At 40.0% G+C, this 19,425-nt stretch overlaps 1 protein-coding gene across 1 annotated transcript in view; it reads left to right on the forward strand.

Moving 5' to 3' along the window:
• Ryr3 (ryanodine receptor 3) overlaps positions 1 to 19,425 on the forward strand; it is a 506,993-nt gene that overhangs the window by 214,884 nt on the left and 272,684 nt on the right. Inside the window, exons 8-10 of the mRNA XM_051183787.1 lie at positions 3,056 to 3,149; positions 7,833 to 7,907; positions 10,220 to 10,376. Coding sequence (XP_051039744.1) covers positions 3,056 to 3,149; positions 7,833 to 7,907; positions 10,220 to 10,376 — 326 coding nt within the window. The remainder of the gene's footprint in view (positions 1 to 3,055; positions 3,150 to 7,832; positions 7,908 to 10,219; positions 10,377 to 19,425) is intronic.

Here is a 19,425-nt window from a genome sequence, read left to right on the forward strand (position 1 = left end):
ATAATTAATATATAATAGGTCTTTGATATTTACTTACCTTTGTGGAGCACCCCTTAAAATAATAAATGAAATTTTTATCAGCATTAAATTCTTTCTATAGAGACACTCACAGCTAAATGCTGAGCCAAACTCCTGGAATCCAATTGCAGAGAGGGAGGAGTGCTGAGCAAAGTAGTCAAGACCAGGCTGGAGAAACCCATAGAAACTGCTGACCTGAACAAGGGGGAACTCATGAACTCCAGTCTAATAGCTGGGAAACCAGCATAGGACCAACCCAGGCTCCCTGAACGTGGGTGTCAGTTAGGAGGACTGGGCAATCTATGGAGCCTCTGGTAGTGGATCAGTATTTATCCCTAGTATACGAATGTACTTTGGGAGCCCATTCCACATAGAGGGTTACTCTCTCAGCCTAGACACATGGGAAAGGGCCTAGGCCCTGCTCCAAATGATGTGAAAGACTTTAAAGACTCCCCATGGAAGGCCTCACACTCCCTGGGGAGCAGAAAGGAGACGGGATGAGGGTTGGTAGGGGGAATGGAAGGATGGGAGGGTGCAGGAACTGGGATTGACATGTAGAACAAACTTGTTTCAAATTTAAATAAAAAATATTCTTTCTGTGGAAATAAGGTCATCCAACTTTATTTTCAGACCCTATGTCTTGGAGATAGGCAAAGTCAATGCACTTTACAAGTTATGTAATAAAAACGTTTGCCTTCGTTCACTCATAGGTAAGACTACAGCTGAGCAGAAAAATGAAATGCCAATGACCCAAGGGTTATTGAATTCCATTCTAGCACTTTACAGAAAGATCTGAATTTTTAAAAATAGGCTTATCACAGGCTTTAACCCTAGTTTTCTTCCTGAGCCTCCTGGTTTCAAACTGGGGATGCCCTTCTGCGTTGTGTTGTTTGAAAACAGGGGGAAATGTGAGTTGTCAAGGTGATAGCCCAGTTTCAGAAGGCACCACAGTTAAGCTAAATAGTTGGTAAATGGAAAACCCTGAGTTTCCTGGTAGAATATGAGATGCCTTTAAAAATCGGGCATTTGCTATTAGTGATAGAACACTTGCCCAGCATTGCCGAGCCTGTGTTTGTTCTCTCTCTCTCTCCGCCTATTCCTATCACTATCGCCATCGCTATCCCTATCCCTCCCACCCTTCCTCCCTGTGTGTGTGTGTGTGTGTGTGTGTGTGTGTGTGTGTGTGTGTATGTGTGTGTGTGTGTTTCCCTCCCCCCACATATACATACACACATACATACAAACAAACATCAATACACCTCTTTAAATCTATTCAGTCTTTCCCTGCTATCAGGAATCCAGACTCTCTGCCTTAAGTCCTTCCCTGGAAAGTTTCAGTCCCATCTCTATGTTAAATGTTTCATCTTCAGCCACAAAAATAAAATTGCCTCAGTCCCAATAGAGAGCTCATGGAGATTAATTAAGGAGTGTTTGCAAATCGTGTCAAATGGTTCACACTGAAGTGCTGAGTGCCCTTGTGTGTATGAAATGGGAAGAGCTCATCAGCTCAGTCACTGGGCTGGGTGGAGAATGGTCTTTTAGCATCCACAGGAGAGAAACCCTGCCCTCATGGACCTTAGTGGCCCTCCTCTCGATGCCTTCTTCCTGACTGTGACCCATACAAACAAGCATGCACGTGCACACACACACACACACACACACACACACACGAGACAGACTGACAGATTTTGCCTGAAAAGTTGTGATACATCAGCATTTGGCAGTTTTTACAGATGAGAATATTGATTGAAAAAGCCCACAAACTATTCATGATGGACTCTTAACAGACATAGTCTCACCATCAAGAGAGGATAAAGAGTTTAATCAAGGGTTTGATTGCTATTAGGGATTCCCTTCAGTGTGTCAATAATTATTCAAACGTGAAAAATTGCAACTGTACATATTAGTATAATTAGCTATTGGAGAAATACTTGTGAATATTTGAGGGGAGTTTAAGATAATCTTTCCTTGTCTAGGTAAAAAGAGAAATAAGGAAAATCGGAACATCACCATGCAATATGCTCTGAGGACACCAATTTCCCCCCAGCAGAATCTCATAGTTACTGATTTAATCCAGCATCCACAATAGTTTGAGACAACTCCCCCCCCCAGGATATCATTATGTAATTTAAAAAGAAAAACTTTGAATACAGACATGGGGCATATTGAGTGTAAATGTCTCCTGAGAACAGAGTAGCCTAGAAATTTTTAATTCAGAAGAATAACAAATCCAATTTCTTTGTGAAAGCTAACTCAGCGAGGTCTGTCTCTACTAGTATGCTCCTTGAATTAATGTTTGGAATTCATTGGGTGACCAATAGGTCATCACACCCTTGAATTTCGTTGTTTTATTTTGCTGTCTGGACTCCATGACTGTTGAAACTCCTTGTTGCTGAAATCTAAGTGCTTGCTGCTAGCACTTAGTGCACATGCCCATTCAGACATGCTCGAGTAGTTCTGCCTCCCACTTTTTGCTTTAGATGCACCATCAAGTTTGATCTGTATTTGTTAACTACATTTGAAAACTACCTTCTCCTAAAGCAGCTCTAAAGAGCATATTATTGCCTTTTCCTAAACAATTCTTAAAAAGAGATCGTCACCCCATTCCAGGTCATTTCTATCCAATGACCATAATTTGATTTGGATTTTGCCACAAAGTATACACACTAAGATTGTAAGAACTTCTCTGGTAATTTTGATATTGAGTTATTAGCTTCTTAAGGAACTGGAAAATCCTGCTCTTTCTAACAGTAATTTTCTTTTTGTTTTTTAGTGATAACAGTTGACACACAGGTTGCACCTTCCACTCTTCCACTTGGTGTTTAGCTTTACTTACTTATTTCTGAAACTCTACTTAACTTCCAGTGTTAGAATTCTTTTCTGCCTAAGGCCTGAATTCATGAACTTTATAATTTCCCAAATGCACTTCTCTTGCTGTTTACTAGAACCAACTACTTCTGGCATAAATTTACCTTCACTGAACAGTATTCTCTTTAAGCTTTCTCTCAGCTTATGGTGGAATTCCATCCTTTCATAGGATACCTACTTGGTGGGCATGTAGTCCGTCTTTTCCATGGTCATGATGAGTGTTTGACAATACCATCTACAGACCAGAATGATTTTCAACACAGGTAAGCCACTATCCTTGTTTTATTTCTGGGCTGTCTCTGGTCTCCGTTGACTCATATTAAAGAGTTTGCATTTATTTGGCCACAGATGAATTGTATAGGTACTTCTCAGTTGGACTGACCTTCATCTAGCCACAAGCTCCAGAATCTCGAGACAGTAGTGTTTGCTCACAAAACTGATGTGTTTTTATTCAATCTAAGCAAAACAATGCTCCAGTGTATCCCAAGCCATGTATTGTCTTTGACTGCCCCTGAGTCTGAAGCACCCCTTTGGTGAGGGAAATCAGTCATTTTGGGAGGTTGTGTGCTTGCACAAATTATTGCTGCTCCTTGAAAGACAGCTTATCTCTGTTCCTCCCATTTTGTGTACTGAATAATTAGGTGGAGTTGGCTGATTTCATTTTTCTTGTTACCAGCTCATTGGGAGAAACTAGGCATCAGAATTCAACAGAAGATGGACTTAGCAAGGAGCAATTCCAAGGGCTGTAGCTAGATGTAGTGTTGATGTGAACTATCTTTGGTCCAATAGTGATTGGTTAATGGGCTCTTATTAAAGATTCAAATTTATGTGAATCAGCCCTGTTGTGTCCGGAAGGCACTGTTTCTTGAAGTCATCCAGCACCTCTGGCTCTTACAATCTTTCTGCCTCCTCTTCTGGATAGGTAGCTGAACCTTGAGGGAAATGGATTTGATAAAGATCTGGTTGGTGGATCTCTTTGTTATTCCCTTCTACTGCAAGAAGTTTCTCTGTTGAGGATTAAGCAATGCTCTCTTCTATGGGTATATCACTATGCCATAAGGAGTCATTTTATTGCTTTCTTCCTTTAGCATAATAATCAAAATACTAATAGTAATAAGGGATACTACGGTTTTTGTATGCATGTGTGTTTTTTGTTATGATTTTTCACTTACTGATTTTCTTTAGTTTTTCTGTTTTGGTTTTCACTTTTTGTTTTGCTATTGCTTTCCTGTATGTTTATTTTTTGAAAGAAACAGAGAGAGAGAGAGAGAGAGAGAGAGAAAGGGAGGGAGAGAGAGAGAGAATGATGTTGGATGGGTAGGAAAGTAAAGAGGACCTGAGGAGAGTTGGAGTAGGAGAAAGATATCAAATATATTATGTAAATTTTTTAATAAAGTTTAATAAAAATTTTTAAAAGTTTCAAAATTATGGAATAAAAGATAGGAACCCACATGGTAAATATATACTTCAGATTTATTTCTATTTTGCTTATCATCAAAGGAAGAGTACATAAATTGCTGTGCTGTGTGACTGTATAAGTCTCGCATATTAAGTAAAAATCAAACCTGTCATCCAAATTCAGCTTAATTTTGACAGTAATTGGTCTGATCTGGTGACAGCAGTTTCTTGTCTTTTGTCATGCTTACGAGATCCTTTTTCAACTATGCTAATTTTCCTTTGTTGGTGACATTAGGGCTAAATCTTGACAATTTGGCATCATCCTGATCAGCTTTCTTTGTCAATGGTGATTTCAGGTGGGAGCCTAGAAAGTCAGAGTTTTGTTTGCTTCTCAGTAGGGCTCATTTCTTATTCCATGTGCTGAAGGACCCAGAAGCAGTGGGATTGAATATGTCACTGTGGAAATTTGCTTTCTACTGATAATTTGGGCCTCTTACAGTATGTCTCATCCTACTTTCTGTTTTCTGGAAGACCTTCATGGGAGCCAGATGTGACATAGAACAGAGTCCAAAACACACTGAACATATATTTATATGAGTGTTGTGAATGAATTACTCCATGCCTTCTTAATCCCAGTCAGTGGCTGATGGTGATGTCTATGTAGTCAACCCTTAGAATTATGGATTCCCTTAGAATCATGGGTCATGACCTTGTCATGTGGCCTTATTCAGTTTCAGGATTTCTCTCCATTTCACCTTTGTTTTGCATTGATTTGATTTTAGTGGTTTTTATTGCTGCTGTTGGTATTTTTGAGAAAGGGTATTTACTGTATAGCTCTGCCTAGAACTCACTATGTAGATCTGACTGGCTTTGAACTCCCCAGACATCAGCCTGCATCTTCCTCTCAGTTCTGGGATTAAATGTCTGACTTATTGTTGGTTTTATATCATACTGTGTCACCAAAGATGAGAAGACTTTCTTGTCTCTGATTTTTTTGTTTGTTTGTTTGTTTTTGTTTTGTTTTGTTTTGAGGAAGAATGAATGGCTGATTGAGCAAAGAAGCTACTATTGGGTACTTTGGAGCTTGAATTCGTGAAATTTCTGGCATTCTCAATGAAAGCAGGGTGACAGAATGCCTTGAGTTTTTTTTTTTTTTGTCTAGGGACTATGAATGGTAAGCCTCTTTTTTTATGTCTGTTATCAGAGAAAAGAATTCTCTACTGGCCAGGGTTGTTGGAAACATTGAAATCAGTGGGATGGGGAGGAAACAGGCAATAGAGAGAATGCTAAGGGATTCTGGGAACCACTAAGGCATGCTATGGTACTGACTCCCCAGATGAAATTTATTTTCTTCCCTATGAACCCTGAGAGTAAGCTGGCTTGATGGAAATATTACCCAAGAATGGAAACTCAAGATCCACAATCTCACATTCTGAACTCAGATTTTTGGCTCTGCCTCTGGCTTGTCAAATGCCCTAAGTCACATGACCTGTTGGAGCTAAGGATAATCTGTCAGTCAGGCTTTCAAAAGCACCTCAGTTGTCCACCCACTCTACCCCTTATTGCAGACATTTAAGATAGCAGGAACAACTTGTTTCAACCTTGGTAACCTGGTGAGATTAAACAGAACAAACTGCAAGAATGTCTCATTTAGGAAGAATGGACCTTTACGAATACTTGAGAAGTTGAGCTTGAAGGTTCTCTGATGCTAGCTCCAGAGCTGGACCACTTGAGACCCAAGGTGGGCCACTTCATCTCTACTTTTCTTTCAGCTTTTGCTGAAGGCAGAGATGCCCCAGGGAAAATCTCAGTCAATCTGTGTAAGTGACAAAGTTAGTAGAATTGCATTTCCAATTTTGGCCAATACATAGACACCTAGGAGTTATGGCTATAAAGTAGTGTAGGATTTTCTTTACTAAGTATTTTCTGGTAGAGTATATATTTAAAACAAGGCTTAAAAATGTCCTCTATAATCCCACCTTGACAATGTAACCATGTTTAGTGTAATATTTTGTTGTATTCATGTGCCTTAATGTGTTATTCTATGCATGTTTACAAATGTGTATGTTTAAACAAAATTTGTATAAATCTTGTATTTCATAGTTCTTTGTATATCCATGAACATTCTTTTTAAACATCCTTTTTAAAAAAATCACATTGAGTCATTACATCTCATGATATAACTACCCTTATTAGACCCATTTTACAGACAAGGGAACTGAACCACAGAAAACTGACAGATCTTTCCCTAGATCATAGTACTAACAGATCCAAATACAGCTATATTTCATTTTAATGTGCTTCTTTTGAACTAATTCAGATTACTTCACCATGAGGAACATATATATTTCTTCTTAATCACTATTGAGGTTTTTTTTTCCTAAAATCTAGGTCCAAATTCTTCTGAAGCATTCAATAATTCACTTTTGTGACATAGACAAACTATGACAGAGGTAGGATGTAAGGTTGGTGAATTCAACTGTAGGTAAATGATCATTCTTGAACGGCCTCAAGAACAAGATGCTCAACATCCTCCTCTGGCCTCTTTGCATGCACAGTTATATATAGTCACACACAAATGTGTACATGCATGCATGCATCACACACAACTACTAAAAGTATGGCAATTTACTTCATATAACTAGTGATCTAGATAAGTTTGTTCCCATTGTACAGATGGAAAGATTGAGAGTTTGATAATAATTAGAAAAACATGACCAATTCTGTACTTCTCAAACTTCTAAAGGGTAAGAGAACAATGAGAAATGGGAAACACTAAGAGATTGAGGACAAACCTCTATTGTGACACTCTAGATCACACCCTGTAATGGAAAAATATCTATCACAAATTTTTGGATGAAATATGAATAAAGTGTTCAGCTTGAATACATTGCTTAGTTATAAACATTGGCTTCTCAGCTTAGGCAAACATATCTTGATGATACAAGATGACAATGTGAGGGGAATCAAGTGACACTATACAGGAACTCTGTGGACTGTTTGTGAAATTTCTTCAAGAATATAAAATTAAACCAAAAACAAAAGTGATTTATAAGCATATGAAAACATAGTTCTTAAGCTGAAAAGAAACCATTCAACAATAGAACCATATAGAACCATGGAAACTATGGCAGCTGGAGACAAAGCTTTATCCAGGCTCCCTAGAGCAATGACAAGGGATTCACACTATACTGTACATGTGTTTTAAAGGTAAAAATCCATTTATAAGAAATGTAAGCCTGAAAGGCTCAGAGTGTTCTTTATCAGTAACATGGTATGTTACTGAGCTGTTTTAACAATGAAGAAATGGGAGAGATTGGCATCCCTTTTTTCCACTCTCCCTCTGGTAACCTATGAGTGTTCATTACATATGGGGTGCAGTCCCCTACCCTTAGGTGGCCTTTATTTGTCCTAAGAGTAGAGACAGGAACCCACAACCAATCCTCCTTTTGAGTTTTGCTGACTTTGGGAGGCTTGGAGAACTGGTGTGAGCCTCCCCTACAAGGAGCTGTTCCACGACTGGTGCTGATCTACAACTCTGCTCACAGGAGGGTGTTCTATGAAGCTGGAGGAGCTGGGACCAGAGCCAGGTCTTTATGGAGAGTGGAACCCCTTCGGATAAGGTAACACTTGGTCCAGATGGTGCCATATTTTTCATTTGTTATATGTCTTGAGATGAACCTCCAAAAGTTCATGGTTGAGAGCTAAATTGTGAAATTTCTATGGCTCTGAGTATAAGTAACCACAGACACATTGGGGGGGGGGGCAGACAGACAGTCAGAAAGAGATGGAGAGAGAAAGAAGAAAGGAGACTGAGAAACTCAGTCCCCAGATATTTCCAGGCTCTCATACATTGACTCTAAGGTTGGTTGTGCCCTGTTCTCATAGAACCTGGGTAATCAAATGTTAGCTCTGATATTACCACTTAAAGCCCTCAGATTCCCCCCCACCTTATTTTATTAAATAAAATCCCTGGAAGCCTTCAGTGAATGTCTTGGATCCAGATAGGAGCTATATTTAAACAACAAAGATAGACAGGTAGTCATGATGGCAGCTAGTAAAATAAGATTCAAATTTCACATAGCTGTGAAGAAAACAACATTTGTCAGAATATCTCAAACAGTAATGTACGTAGGTGGAAGGAACAAAGGCTGATTTTTTTTCCAACCATGAGCTTGAGTAACAGCTTTTAAAGTGTGAGTAACTTGTCCTTTAAACTCCAAATACCGAAGGCCCATCTGGTTGAGAGCAGGTGCTTTTATTCTGGGAATATAGGTAAGTTGGGTTAGAGCTAAACAACTGGGAATAAGAGGGGAAATTAATATTGCTACCTGTTTCTTCTCTATTTCCTCCCTACAATTCAGGGCAGTGTTCCCTAAACATGTGTTCAAATGAGAATTCTTTCTCATTAGAGATTATTACCCCTAAAGAAGGTCTACTAGAGATAAAAAAGAAAATAGTGGAAACTTTTCTACATCTTTCTCTCCCTCTCCTTTTTTGCCTCATTTTCATGGTTTATTGGGAAACTCTTGAAGATGCTTATTTGGAGTATGTCACTGTTGTATAATTAAACATAAAAGTGAGATATATATATGTGTGTGTGTGTGTGTGTATTACTGTGTGTGTGTGCGTGAGAGAGAGAGAGGAGAGAGAAAGAGAGAAATGCTGATTTATCTTTAATGAGGCACACACTTATTCACTTGCTCAAGACTTCTTGTTTAAGGGATCTTTCAAATGTCAGAGTAGGTATATACATACTGCCATAGTTGTAGCTGTTAGCCCTTACATCAGATACCTACACATAAAATGTTTAGTCCTTTTATTGTGTGATTTTGATTCTCATATGTTCCTAGAAATTAAAGTGGTGTAAAATGATTTTAAAGTTTGGCACTAACTTTAAGGATAAATTTTGAATAATCCCATGGATAATTTCTCACCTAATATTTACCTTACTCCCTTTGAATGTTAGTCTTTTGGTGAAGGGCCATGAAAAGATTGACATTCCACCTGAGGTTTCCTTATTTCAACCCTTCCATCATTCTTCACTTTTTCCTGCAGAATATATCTCCTTTGGATGTAACAGGATATCTCTTTCCTTATCATATCCCTTACTACCTGTCTCCTGGCAGGCAAAACCTGCTGTGGTTGTAGATTTGATTTGTTTTGTTTGCTTTATTGTTTATCATGAAGACAGGACTCTTTATGATGGTGAAATGCTGGAATTCCAATAACCAAATGGAAAGACTGTCTTCCCAGATACAAGTATTCCTAGAAATGAGGTCTTCCCATCATCTTGAGGTAGTTTGCATAAGGGTGCATATTTGCAGACAGAATGATAGTTTGCAACTCAGGACTTCCAGTCATAGTATCTACTGCCCTGCCATCAGGATCGTGGCCTTTGCCTTTAAGGGGGGGTCAAAGGAAAGCACTGTGCTGAGTTGCAGACAGACAGGAGACAATTCTTTGACCTGATAGACCCTGGCGAGGGCATAACTCTGGGGTTTAAGAAAGTACAGAATAAACTAGGCCCTCTGAATGTGAGTGATAGTTGAGTAGCTTGGGTATCTTGTGGGACCACTAGCAGGGGAAGCAGTATTTTCCCTAGTGCATGAACTGGCTTTTTGGAGCCCATCCTTGGCCAGTCTAGATACTAGGGAGAGGGGAGCCTTTGTCCTGCCTCAAGTGACATTGACTCAATAGACTTTGTGATTTCTTGTGGGAGGTCTCACCCTCTCTGAGAATCTGAGGAGTGGATAGGGGACATGGGGAGAGAAGGTTGTGGCAGTAGGATGGGAGGGAGAGGGAACTGGGATTGGTATGTAAAATAAGATTGTTTTAAATAAACTTTTTAAAACTTAATAAAAGGAAGTATGGGATAAATGTTGAACATCATGGAGTTTTGTGTAAATACAATTTCTCACGTGCTTTTTGCCAGCTGGAGTGGCAGCAACATCAGGTGGGGCCAGGCTTTTCGACTCCGGCATCTCACCACAGGCCACTACCTGGCCTTGACAGAGGACCAAGGCCTTCTTCTACAAGATCGGGGGAAATCAGACACCAAATCCACAGCCTTCTCCTTCCGGGCATCAAAGGTAAGATGCTATGCAGTGAACTGACTTTGTACTAGAAGTGAGACCCATTAGAGTCTTCCAGGTAGACCTCTGACTTGAACCAGGTGACATATGAACATCTGACCTCCTTGACTTTTTGAGATGGCCTCCTGAAAGAACATCTGTCTGTGATGAAGGATAAAGTCTGTAAGAGGTGACTAGTAACTCTTAGAAAGCACACAATCAGCAGAGTAGACAATATTGCTCATAGGCTAAAGGAAGCTGTAATTATTTGGTATATTCTACATAGTGTCTAATAACTTCTAACTTGTGTGTTTCTAACTTTAAGCTTTGGAAGCTTGAGGCTCAGACTGCATTTATTTAAAGTACGGGATTTACTTCACTAAAGATTCAAACATAATTCTGGACATAGCATTATCTTAGATTTTTATAGTTTCTAGTACTTCCTCACCTTTTTTTTCTCATTTCTTAGCTTTGTCCTGAAAGTAGATCCTCAGGTAGTTATGTTAACTACAAATAGAAAACTTTTGCCATTTGATGTGCATATAAATAACTACCTTTTCATCTATCCAGTGTTCAGTCAGGTTTGGATTCTGCCTAGCTGAGAGCTAGCTGGGCATGGCTGGAGTCAGGATTGCATGCTGAGCTAACTTCTGATGGACAGTTGGATGCAATGTCACTTTATGACTGTTCTGAAAAGATCATCCAAGCATAAGAAGGCTCGGCACAGATGTGTGCACAGCTATCAGGATGTCTGTTCCTCTGAGCGGGCAGGCATTCTCTCCTTTGGGAACTTCATCTCTAGTTTCATTCTCCCTTGCATTTTCTGAGAAATAGGGTTTGATTTCTGTTTCTCAACATAATTTCCATGAAGGGTTATTGATGGCTCTGTTTGTGATGGTAGGTATGCGGTTGACAACTGGATTTTTCTATAGGACATCTCTGATTCAAAAGCATAAGGAGAAAACAGCCCTTCAGCACTGCCCTCCCTGACTCATTCATGGTTCTATGATCTGTCCTTTAAGACAGGGAAATACTTTGACTTAAAGATTTTATTTATCATACAAAAATTAAGCTTTTTCATACCTATACTTAAAGTATCAAAAATCACCAAGTTTAGAGGCTGGGGAGATGGCTCTGCAGTTAATACATATTGCTGTTGCAGAGGACCTGGGGTTGGTTCCCAGCACCCACATCAGGCAGGAGAATCCAACACCTCTGGCTTCCACAGCCATCTGCACTAAAATGTACATACCCACACACATATGTACATATATACACATATTTTTAAAACAAAATGAGCTTCCCACCCATTTCTTACTAAATTCATTTCAAGTGTCCCCTTCTATCTATTTCCCATGTGGTGGCATGGCATGCTAGCTATTTGATTTCACTTTGTCCTTCTGGGCATATGTCTTTCCTTGTAGCATCAATTCTTTCTTTGTTTCAAACTCCCTAACTTGAGGGTTTGGAGGAATTTTTGGTTGGTTGGTTGGGTGGTTGGTTGTTTTTTATTTTGTTATTTTTGTTTGTTTGTTCTGATTTTTCAACATAGGATTTCTCTGTGTAGCATTAGCTGTTATTGGCTGTCCTGAGTTTGCTCTGTAGAACAGGCTGGCCTTGACCTCATAGTGCTGCCTCCTGAATGCTGGAATTAAAGGCAAGTGCCACCACTGCCCAACTGAGGATTTTTAATTTGTGTCTATTTAGCAGTTATTCTGGCTACCAGAAGCTGATTTATGACAGCCCAACTTGCTAAAAATAATAAATGGGGGAAAACCAGAAAATGTAAGAAGAATGGCATGCAAGATCCCATTCTCTCCCAAGACATGGGGTGTATGTAGAATGAGGGGATCAGCAGGTGGGGAGGAAGAAAGAAGATGGAAAGTGAGAAGTGACTCATGGTGGCTGATGACCCTCTAAGTCCCTTTCTGAGAATGCCACCTTTGCCTTTTCCTACCTGACTTTTCTATCTCCTTTTCTCCACCCTGCTGTAGACATGGACTAGAAAAATGACCACAAGATCTTTACACAAAAAATTCAAGCAACCTCCCATGCAACTGGCAGGATCCTGGTCCTGAGAAGCCTTTCCATCGCGTTTCTTTGTTGCCTTAGCCCTGTGCAACAAGGTACCATGATGTACTATGGTTTCTGGGGGAAGATAAACTCAGACCCATAGGATCATTACAACACTTCTCTTACTCACATCACTTCTGGCTTCTTTATACATTTTATCTTCCCAAAGCCCATTTTTTATCTACCTGAGTCCTTTCATTCCCACATACATGGAGGCTAGCACCCAATTATAAAAAACCATTGTGGTTCTAAGCAGCTTGACAGAACTAGGGGTAAAAGCCATCCTGTGCAATTGGCAGCATGCTTACATTTTACTGGAGTGACTGTATTAGAGGTTTTAAATAACTCTCAGTTCATTCGTACTCAGCCCAGTTAGCTTCATTTCCATTATAAAAGAATCAAAATTGAAATTACTTCAGCTCCATAGCTGGCACATATGGCTGTATTCCCACAGGAAATTGGGGCTCCCTTTGAGATGTAGTGTGGGAGGAACATTTGGAATCTTAGACTGTGAAGTTGCACAGAAAAGAAAGACCATGCAGGAAGCATTCAGCTTGGCCATACTGTGGGGAAGAACACTCCACGTGCCCTGGCTTCCCTGGGCTTCCACATGGCTCATAGCTGAGGAACTAGTTGCATGTGATCTTCCCTGCATGCACTTCAGTCAGCTTGTCCTCACTGGACAGTAGTGATGCTCTCCGGAAGATACAAGGATTGGGGCTATCTATCTTTCAACCAATAGTACATGGGCATGATGTCATTATTGTTTCCTGTTATCCATGTTAGTTAACAGAGTAGAGAATAGACGACATTTTCAAGGTCTAGGTGATGCCTGAGGAGTTTGGGATACCTTCGTGAAAAGGCTGATAGGTAAGAAAGGAGCTGGAGAGAAGTTGGTGGGTTCACTTGGCCTTTTCTGTAAACTGGACAGTCTGGTAATAGAAAAGGAGATTCCTGGGAGTAATAGGGTTTGGGGCTTTGGATATACACCCTTACAGGATGCTGGTCTAGGCCTCTTACATTTGTAATAAGCTTCTCATTCTGTCATTTGAAATGAAGTTTCACTCATCTATAACAGCTATGACTGCATATATAAGAGGTCAAAAACAGTTGGCATTATGAAGCTGCCTGTACAGGATGGGTGGCAGATAGATGCTCCTGGGGAGTTTGTGTATGCTGTAGGATTAGCAAGTGAACCAGGCCTGATGGCACAAGTTCATGATCCTCCATACTCAGGAGGTTGAAGTAGGAGGATAATGAGTTAAAGGCCTACCTTGGCTGTAGAGTAAGTGCGACTAGCCTAGTGAACTTAACATGACCCTGTAATAAAAGGTAGAAAGAGGACTGTAGACAACGTTCAGTTCTAGTTCACTTGCCTAGCATGTGTAAGACCCTGGTTGAAATTCACAAAAATAAAGGAAAGGAAAAAAGAAAAACTGGGGCCAGGAATGTGGCACACACCTCTAACCCCAGAACTCAAAAGGCAGAGGCAGAAGGAGCTCTGAGTGTGAGGTCAGCCTGATCTACATAGGAAGTTCCAGGACAGCCAGGGATATGTAGAGAGACCCTGTTTCAAAAAACAAAATAAATAAATAAACAAATAAATACCTGGGATGTGCCCGAGCCTTGCTGAAAGGCTCCGATCCAAGCATCAACTGTAGTTATAGGCCTGAACCTGGCTCTGGTGATTCTAACTAAGACCTTTGGGAAAACTATATGAAACATGTAGAATAAAGAACAGAATGTGATCTTAACTCAGTCTCCCACATTGCTACTTCAACAGGATTTTTCACACCAGAGTAGAGGTTCTTGGATATGTTGTTGCCCCTAAAATGGAGCACCCCAACATTACACTCAAAGTGAAATGCGTGAGATAGCACACTGCTTTAACATTGCCTAATTCTGGTCTTGACTCTCATCTGCTTTTCATGAAACCTGGAAAATCATTCTTAATCTATTCTTACCTCATTTGAAGCCTGCCATGAAGACTCCTTTACATCTGACCTCTGCCTACCTGTCCATTGTGTCTCCCGCTACTTTTGTGTAGTCCCTTTTCGATCCAACATACTGTATGTTTAACAGTCACTAAACATGTCATTTTACTCAAGACCAACCTTTTCCTATAAATTCTTTTGGTCTCTACACATTGCCACTAGTGAGGATATTCTTATACTTTCAGGAAAATATGAGGTACAGCTTATGAGAACAAACATTGTTCATGCTTCCAGCAGGTGATTCTAGTGATGGAGAATGCACACATATCCCACTGAAATGATTTTGTATTCCAGAATCTCGGTGGATACTGTGTAGAAACTACAGTTGAAAATGGCCTGATGACAGAATATATAAATGTGATCATAAAAGTCCACAGTGAAACCCATTTCAATCTAACCCCCTTCATCTTTGTAGCGACAATCTGTCTTGCTTGTGTAATCATTTTGCTATCATATCATCCCTGCGTTCACTCAATGAGAGAGATTCATTTTATTTGGAACATCTAAGTCAAATTTCTATGAATTTGATTTCCCATCATTTTCCACGGTCTTGACATTGCAAGGCCGTTCCCTAAGGATTGTCAGCTAATGTAGTTTAATATTTACTCTGGCATGGCAAATGCTATTTAGATGTCATGCTTCAATGTCAGCTTACGGCACTGCAATCTTTTCAGGCAAGGTTGAATTAATAATATTAAAGCCTGCCTTATTATGTGTAGCCATTTATTTTGTGGCTTCTCTATATGTACTTTAAGGAACAAGTCTTGAAATGACGGGGATAGATTCCCACATTTTGCCTGTTTCATTGTGGAAGTTCAATGTGCAACTAACACTGTTCCTGCTTAGAGGAAATTTTTCCTCAGTTGGAAGGACATTTCATTCAATTTAGGAAACATCTATCAAATAACCATTATGTATTAAGTACTACATTCTTGTTCAACCTACTTCTCATCTGCTCTCTAACTTCAGCAGTCTGTAGCACCCCCAACAAGGGGACAGCTGGGCTCCTGGTACATCTGTCTATGGAGGTAATGATGCTGAAGTTGTGTCTTACCATGGACTATTTCCTCTGTTTCCTCATAAAGTCACCAAATGGGAAGGAAGAGGGTACAGACATTTCCAACCCACAGCTCATGTGGCAGTGAATAGCTATGAATGTGGCTCAACACAAGAAGTGAACTTATTTAAAACATCATAAGGTTTGGATCTTTGTTTTGTTTTGTAATTGAATTGCACAGTTCTCAAGGGTGGCTTTTGTAGATGACAATGTTCTGTCACAGTGTCAGACGTTTGCAAGGAAAGTGAGAGGAGAAAGCATAAACAAATCATCTAAATATCTAGAGACACTACCACCCACTACAGTTCCACTTTAAATCAAAACTACAAAGGATTTAGACTTCTCTAATGGATGTGTTTTCCCAAGCCTTTGTTGTTCAAAGTGAGCCAAATAGAGGCAGTCAAGGAAAACCATGGGCTGTGAAGTGGGAGAAATGTGGATTTGAACCTCAGCATTGCCATTTGCTGTTCAACCTCAATATTTCTTTTTATAAAAATTTTGAATAAAGACATACATTTGGAAGGATTACTTTGAGGATTAAAGGAACCAGGAAGGTGACCTATGAAGCTGTGTTCTTTAATCCATGAAGAGGAAGTTGGTTTGCTGGCCTGGGGATGATGATATAAAGATGAAAAGAGAAGATGTGGGCTTCTTCTCAGGAAATGTGCTTCACCTGCTGAGGCAGATGGACCTGCTCCCCTAGCATGCTGTGACCAGCAGAAGGATGGTCTTGTCTTCCCGCCCAGCAGAGGCCTTGCCACCAGCACATACACACACACACACACACACACACACACACACACACACACACACACACACACCACTCTCCAGGCTCTTGCAGTCTGCAGGCTATAATTGTTTCTAAAGCATATTAAAGATCTCTAATTCTGGATTAGATGGTCATGAGGGGGCTGTATTGGTATAGTGAAACCAACGTTGATTCCTCACAGTTTCTGCAAAGGCAGGTAGATAGAAGTAGGCTAACCGTGACTTTCTTAAAGACCCTTTCCTTCATCATCTGTTAATGGGTTCAATCTCCCCTTCTCTTTCTCTGAAATATTTTAGATGCTTACTGTATATGTTGGAAAGATATTTTTTTTTGGAACCTCCATGAACACATGTAGTTTAATTGTATTAAATAATTACACATTCACTCTAATATGTGCACATTAGAAGCTCTTTCAAACATCTTCCTCCATATTATTCCCTAATATGCAATCTCTAGTCATATTCCCTTTCTGTCTACCTTTCTCATTGATGCTGGAATGATTGTTCTAAGATGCAGCCTGGTACCTCAATGGCCTTGCATTAGCTGCATTTGCTTTCCCTGAAAATAGATGCCAAACGATGCTAGGAATGCTGCATTAAACAGAACTGAATTGATTATTTTTGCAGATAATGATGATGTTTGACTTTTAATGTGGGCTTATAATCCTGAAAGCTTCTGTTTGGCTCCTAGAAGACATATCATTTGTCTAAAGGCATTCTTTCCTGCCGAGAGTCTGCTAACGCTGTGCTTCTGAAAAGCATGGACCGGTAGGATGGTCTCTTTACTCCTTAGTTTTTACCAACTTTCTCTGGAGATTTCACCACTCTTCTTGCCTCACTTTTTTTTTTTTTTTTTTTTTTTTTTTTCATTTACCAAGATGCCATCCCCTTCCATATCCCTACTGCTATGGCTTGAGTGTGGCCTCTAAGGCTTCATATTTTGGAATTACATGCCCATGTTGAAGTATTAAGGAGGTAGGGACTTAGAGAGGTAGCTCATTTGTGAAGAGCCCTTGTTGCTCCTACAGAGGAGTCAACGTTTCCTTCGCAGCACCCTCAGGATGGCTCATGTCCATCTTTAACTCCAGTTGCAGGGGATCTGACACCCTCTTCTGGCCTCTGCTAGAACTGTGCCTACATGGCTCACTTAGATAAATATAAACAAAATAAATGATTATTTAATGAAAGAGCCTAAGAAATGCTTCACTTCACTGTGTAGTGGTGAGGAATTTAGAGTTGGTTGGGATTACATAATGTCACCAGGATGGATACTGTGGATACTGGTGTCTTTATAGAATGAGTGGCAGACCAGCACAAGCCTTAAATGTCCTTTGAAAGCATACCATGTTCACCTGTTTGTAACTGATTTCTTTGTGTAACTTCTAATGTTTGTATAAACTGAAAGATTTTCTTATAAAGTAAGAGTATGTATTTCAACCATTTCCTTATGTTGGCCTTTAAATAGCTAAGACATTGAAGCAATTAATTACTTATTCATGCTAATGAAAAAGCCATTCAAATACGTCTGTTAAAATGGGGTTTTTGAAATGAGACATGGCTTAAATTCTGTTTTTTTTTTTTTTTTTTTTTTTTTTTTTTTTTGCTTTCTAGCTATGTGGCTTTGAGCAAGTTGTTGAATCAATATAGGTTTTATTTTATCCTCAATAAAGCAAGTTGATAAAAGCATTGTGGCCTTTAGAAGGGTTAAAGAAAATGGTTGTAGAGATTTATATATTACTCATGTCACTTTGTAGATATAGTACTTTATGTGTTGGTATTGTCATTGTACTTAGCAAAATATCTGGCTCGTTGTAGGCACTGAGCAGATATTATTTCTGAAGAACAACTTGATCATGTAAGCCAAATGCTAATGAGTCAATTGTGATGTGCTCATGAGCATTTCCTTCATAACTGTCAATGGAGAAAATAATGTGTATTGCCTTCCAATAAGCACCTATTCCTTCTCAGAATCACCAATGATAGGCAAAGATGGCATCAATACACAGACAGATACACAAGTCGAATATCTGCAGAACAATAAAAACAAATTGCCATCTATTTCAAGCAGAGCACTATATGGAATGCAAAAAACAAATTCCTGTTCTCTTTGAGAAAGCCATTGTTTCCCATGGAGGTAGTGTCTGTGCCAGCAAAAGTCTCTCCCATGCGTTCAAATGTAGATTTTCTCACTACCCAGGCATAACAAAGCACCAAACTAGAAAGTGATTGACTTTGAAACTATGCTTAGTTAGTCACAGTTCTGCAGACTGAGGCATATGCCTGACCACACATGGCCAGGTCAGAAAGTACCTGTGATGAGATGGAGCAAAGGACATGTCAAAGTTAGGGTTTCTAGTACTTTCATAAAATGCCATGGCCAAAGCAACTTGGGGAGGAAAGACTTTATTTCACCCTATAGATCCATCATCCTGGGAACTCAGGGCAGGACTCCAGGAAGGAACCTGGAAGTAATCACTGAAGCAGAGGACATGGAGCCAGGCTTCCATCTGGCCTCCTTTTCATGGCTTGTGCAGCCTGCTCTCTTATCTCACCAGGACCACCACCCTGGGCATGATACCATTCATAGTCGTGTGGGCCCTCCCACATCAACCATCAATCAAGAAAATGCCCCACAGTCCAATCTAGTGGAGGCATTTTCTTAAGTGAGGTCCCCACTTCCCAAATGACTGTAGTCTGTGTCAAGTTGACACAAAACCAGCCATCACAGGGAAGATAAGAGAGTCATTTTGTGCTCTCCCTAGAAAGGGATGGGTTAGGAAGGATAAGCAAGTTTCTAGTTGGTGAATTTGGAAAGATTCAGCAGGTTCTGAAAAACAAGGCTTGTAACAGGTTTGAAGTTGGCCCTGGTGGTTTGGATAGGGGAATGGTGGCCTAGAATGTATCAGCTCTATAAAGGAAGGGATTGGTTTCTGGCTGCTGTGTTATTGGTTTACAGGTGCTTTTAGGAGTCAACTGGCCTTGAATAAGACATGTCCTATAGGGAGTATGAGACCATGAGACCAGAGAAGACAGAGGTATCTTCTGGCTCTAGATGTGGGAAATGCATGATGTTTGCCCTGTGTTCTTTCTGTGATGGTTAGTCACAGGGTCTTAGAAGGCAGACATGAGAAAGGCTCTGGGAAAGAGATGGTTATTCTCACAAGTCCCAGCACTG

Source organism: Phodopus roborovskii, unplaced genomic scaffold (assembly GCF_943737965.1).
Source record: "Phodopus roborovskii unplaced genomic scaffold, PHOROB, whole genome shotgun sequence".
In the NCBI taxonomy this organism is placed as follows: domain Eukaryota; kingdom Metazoa; phylum Chordata; class Mammalia; order Rodentia; family Cricetidae; genus Phodopus; species Phodopus roborovskii.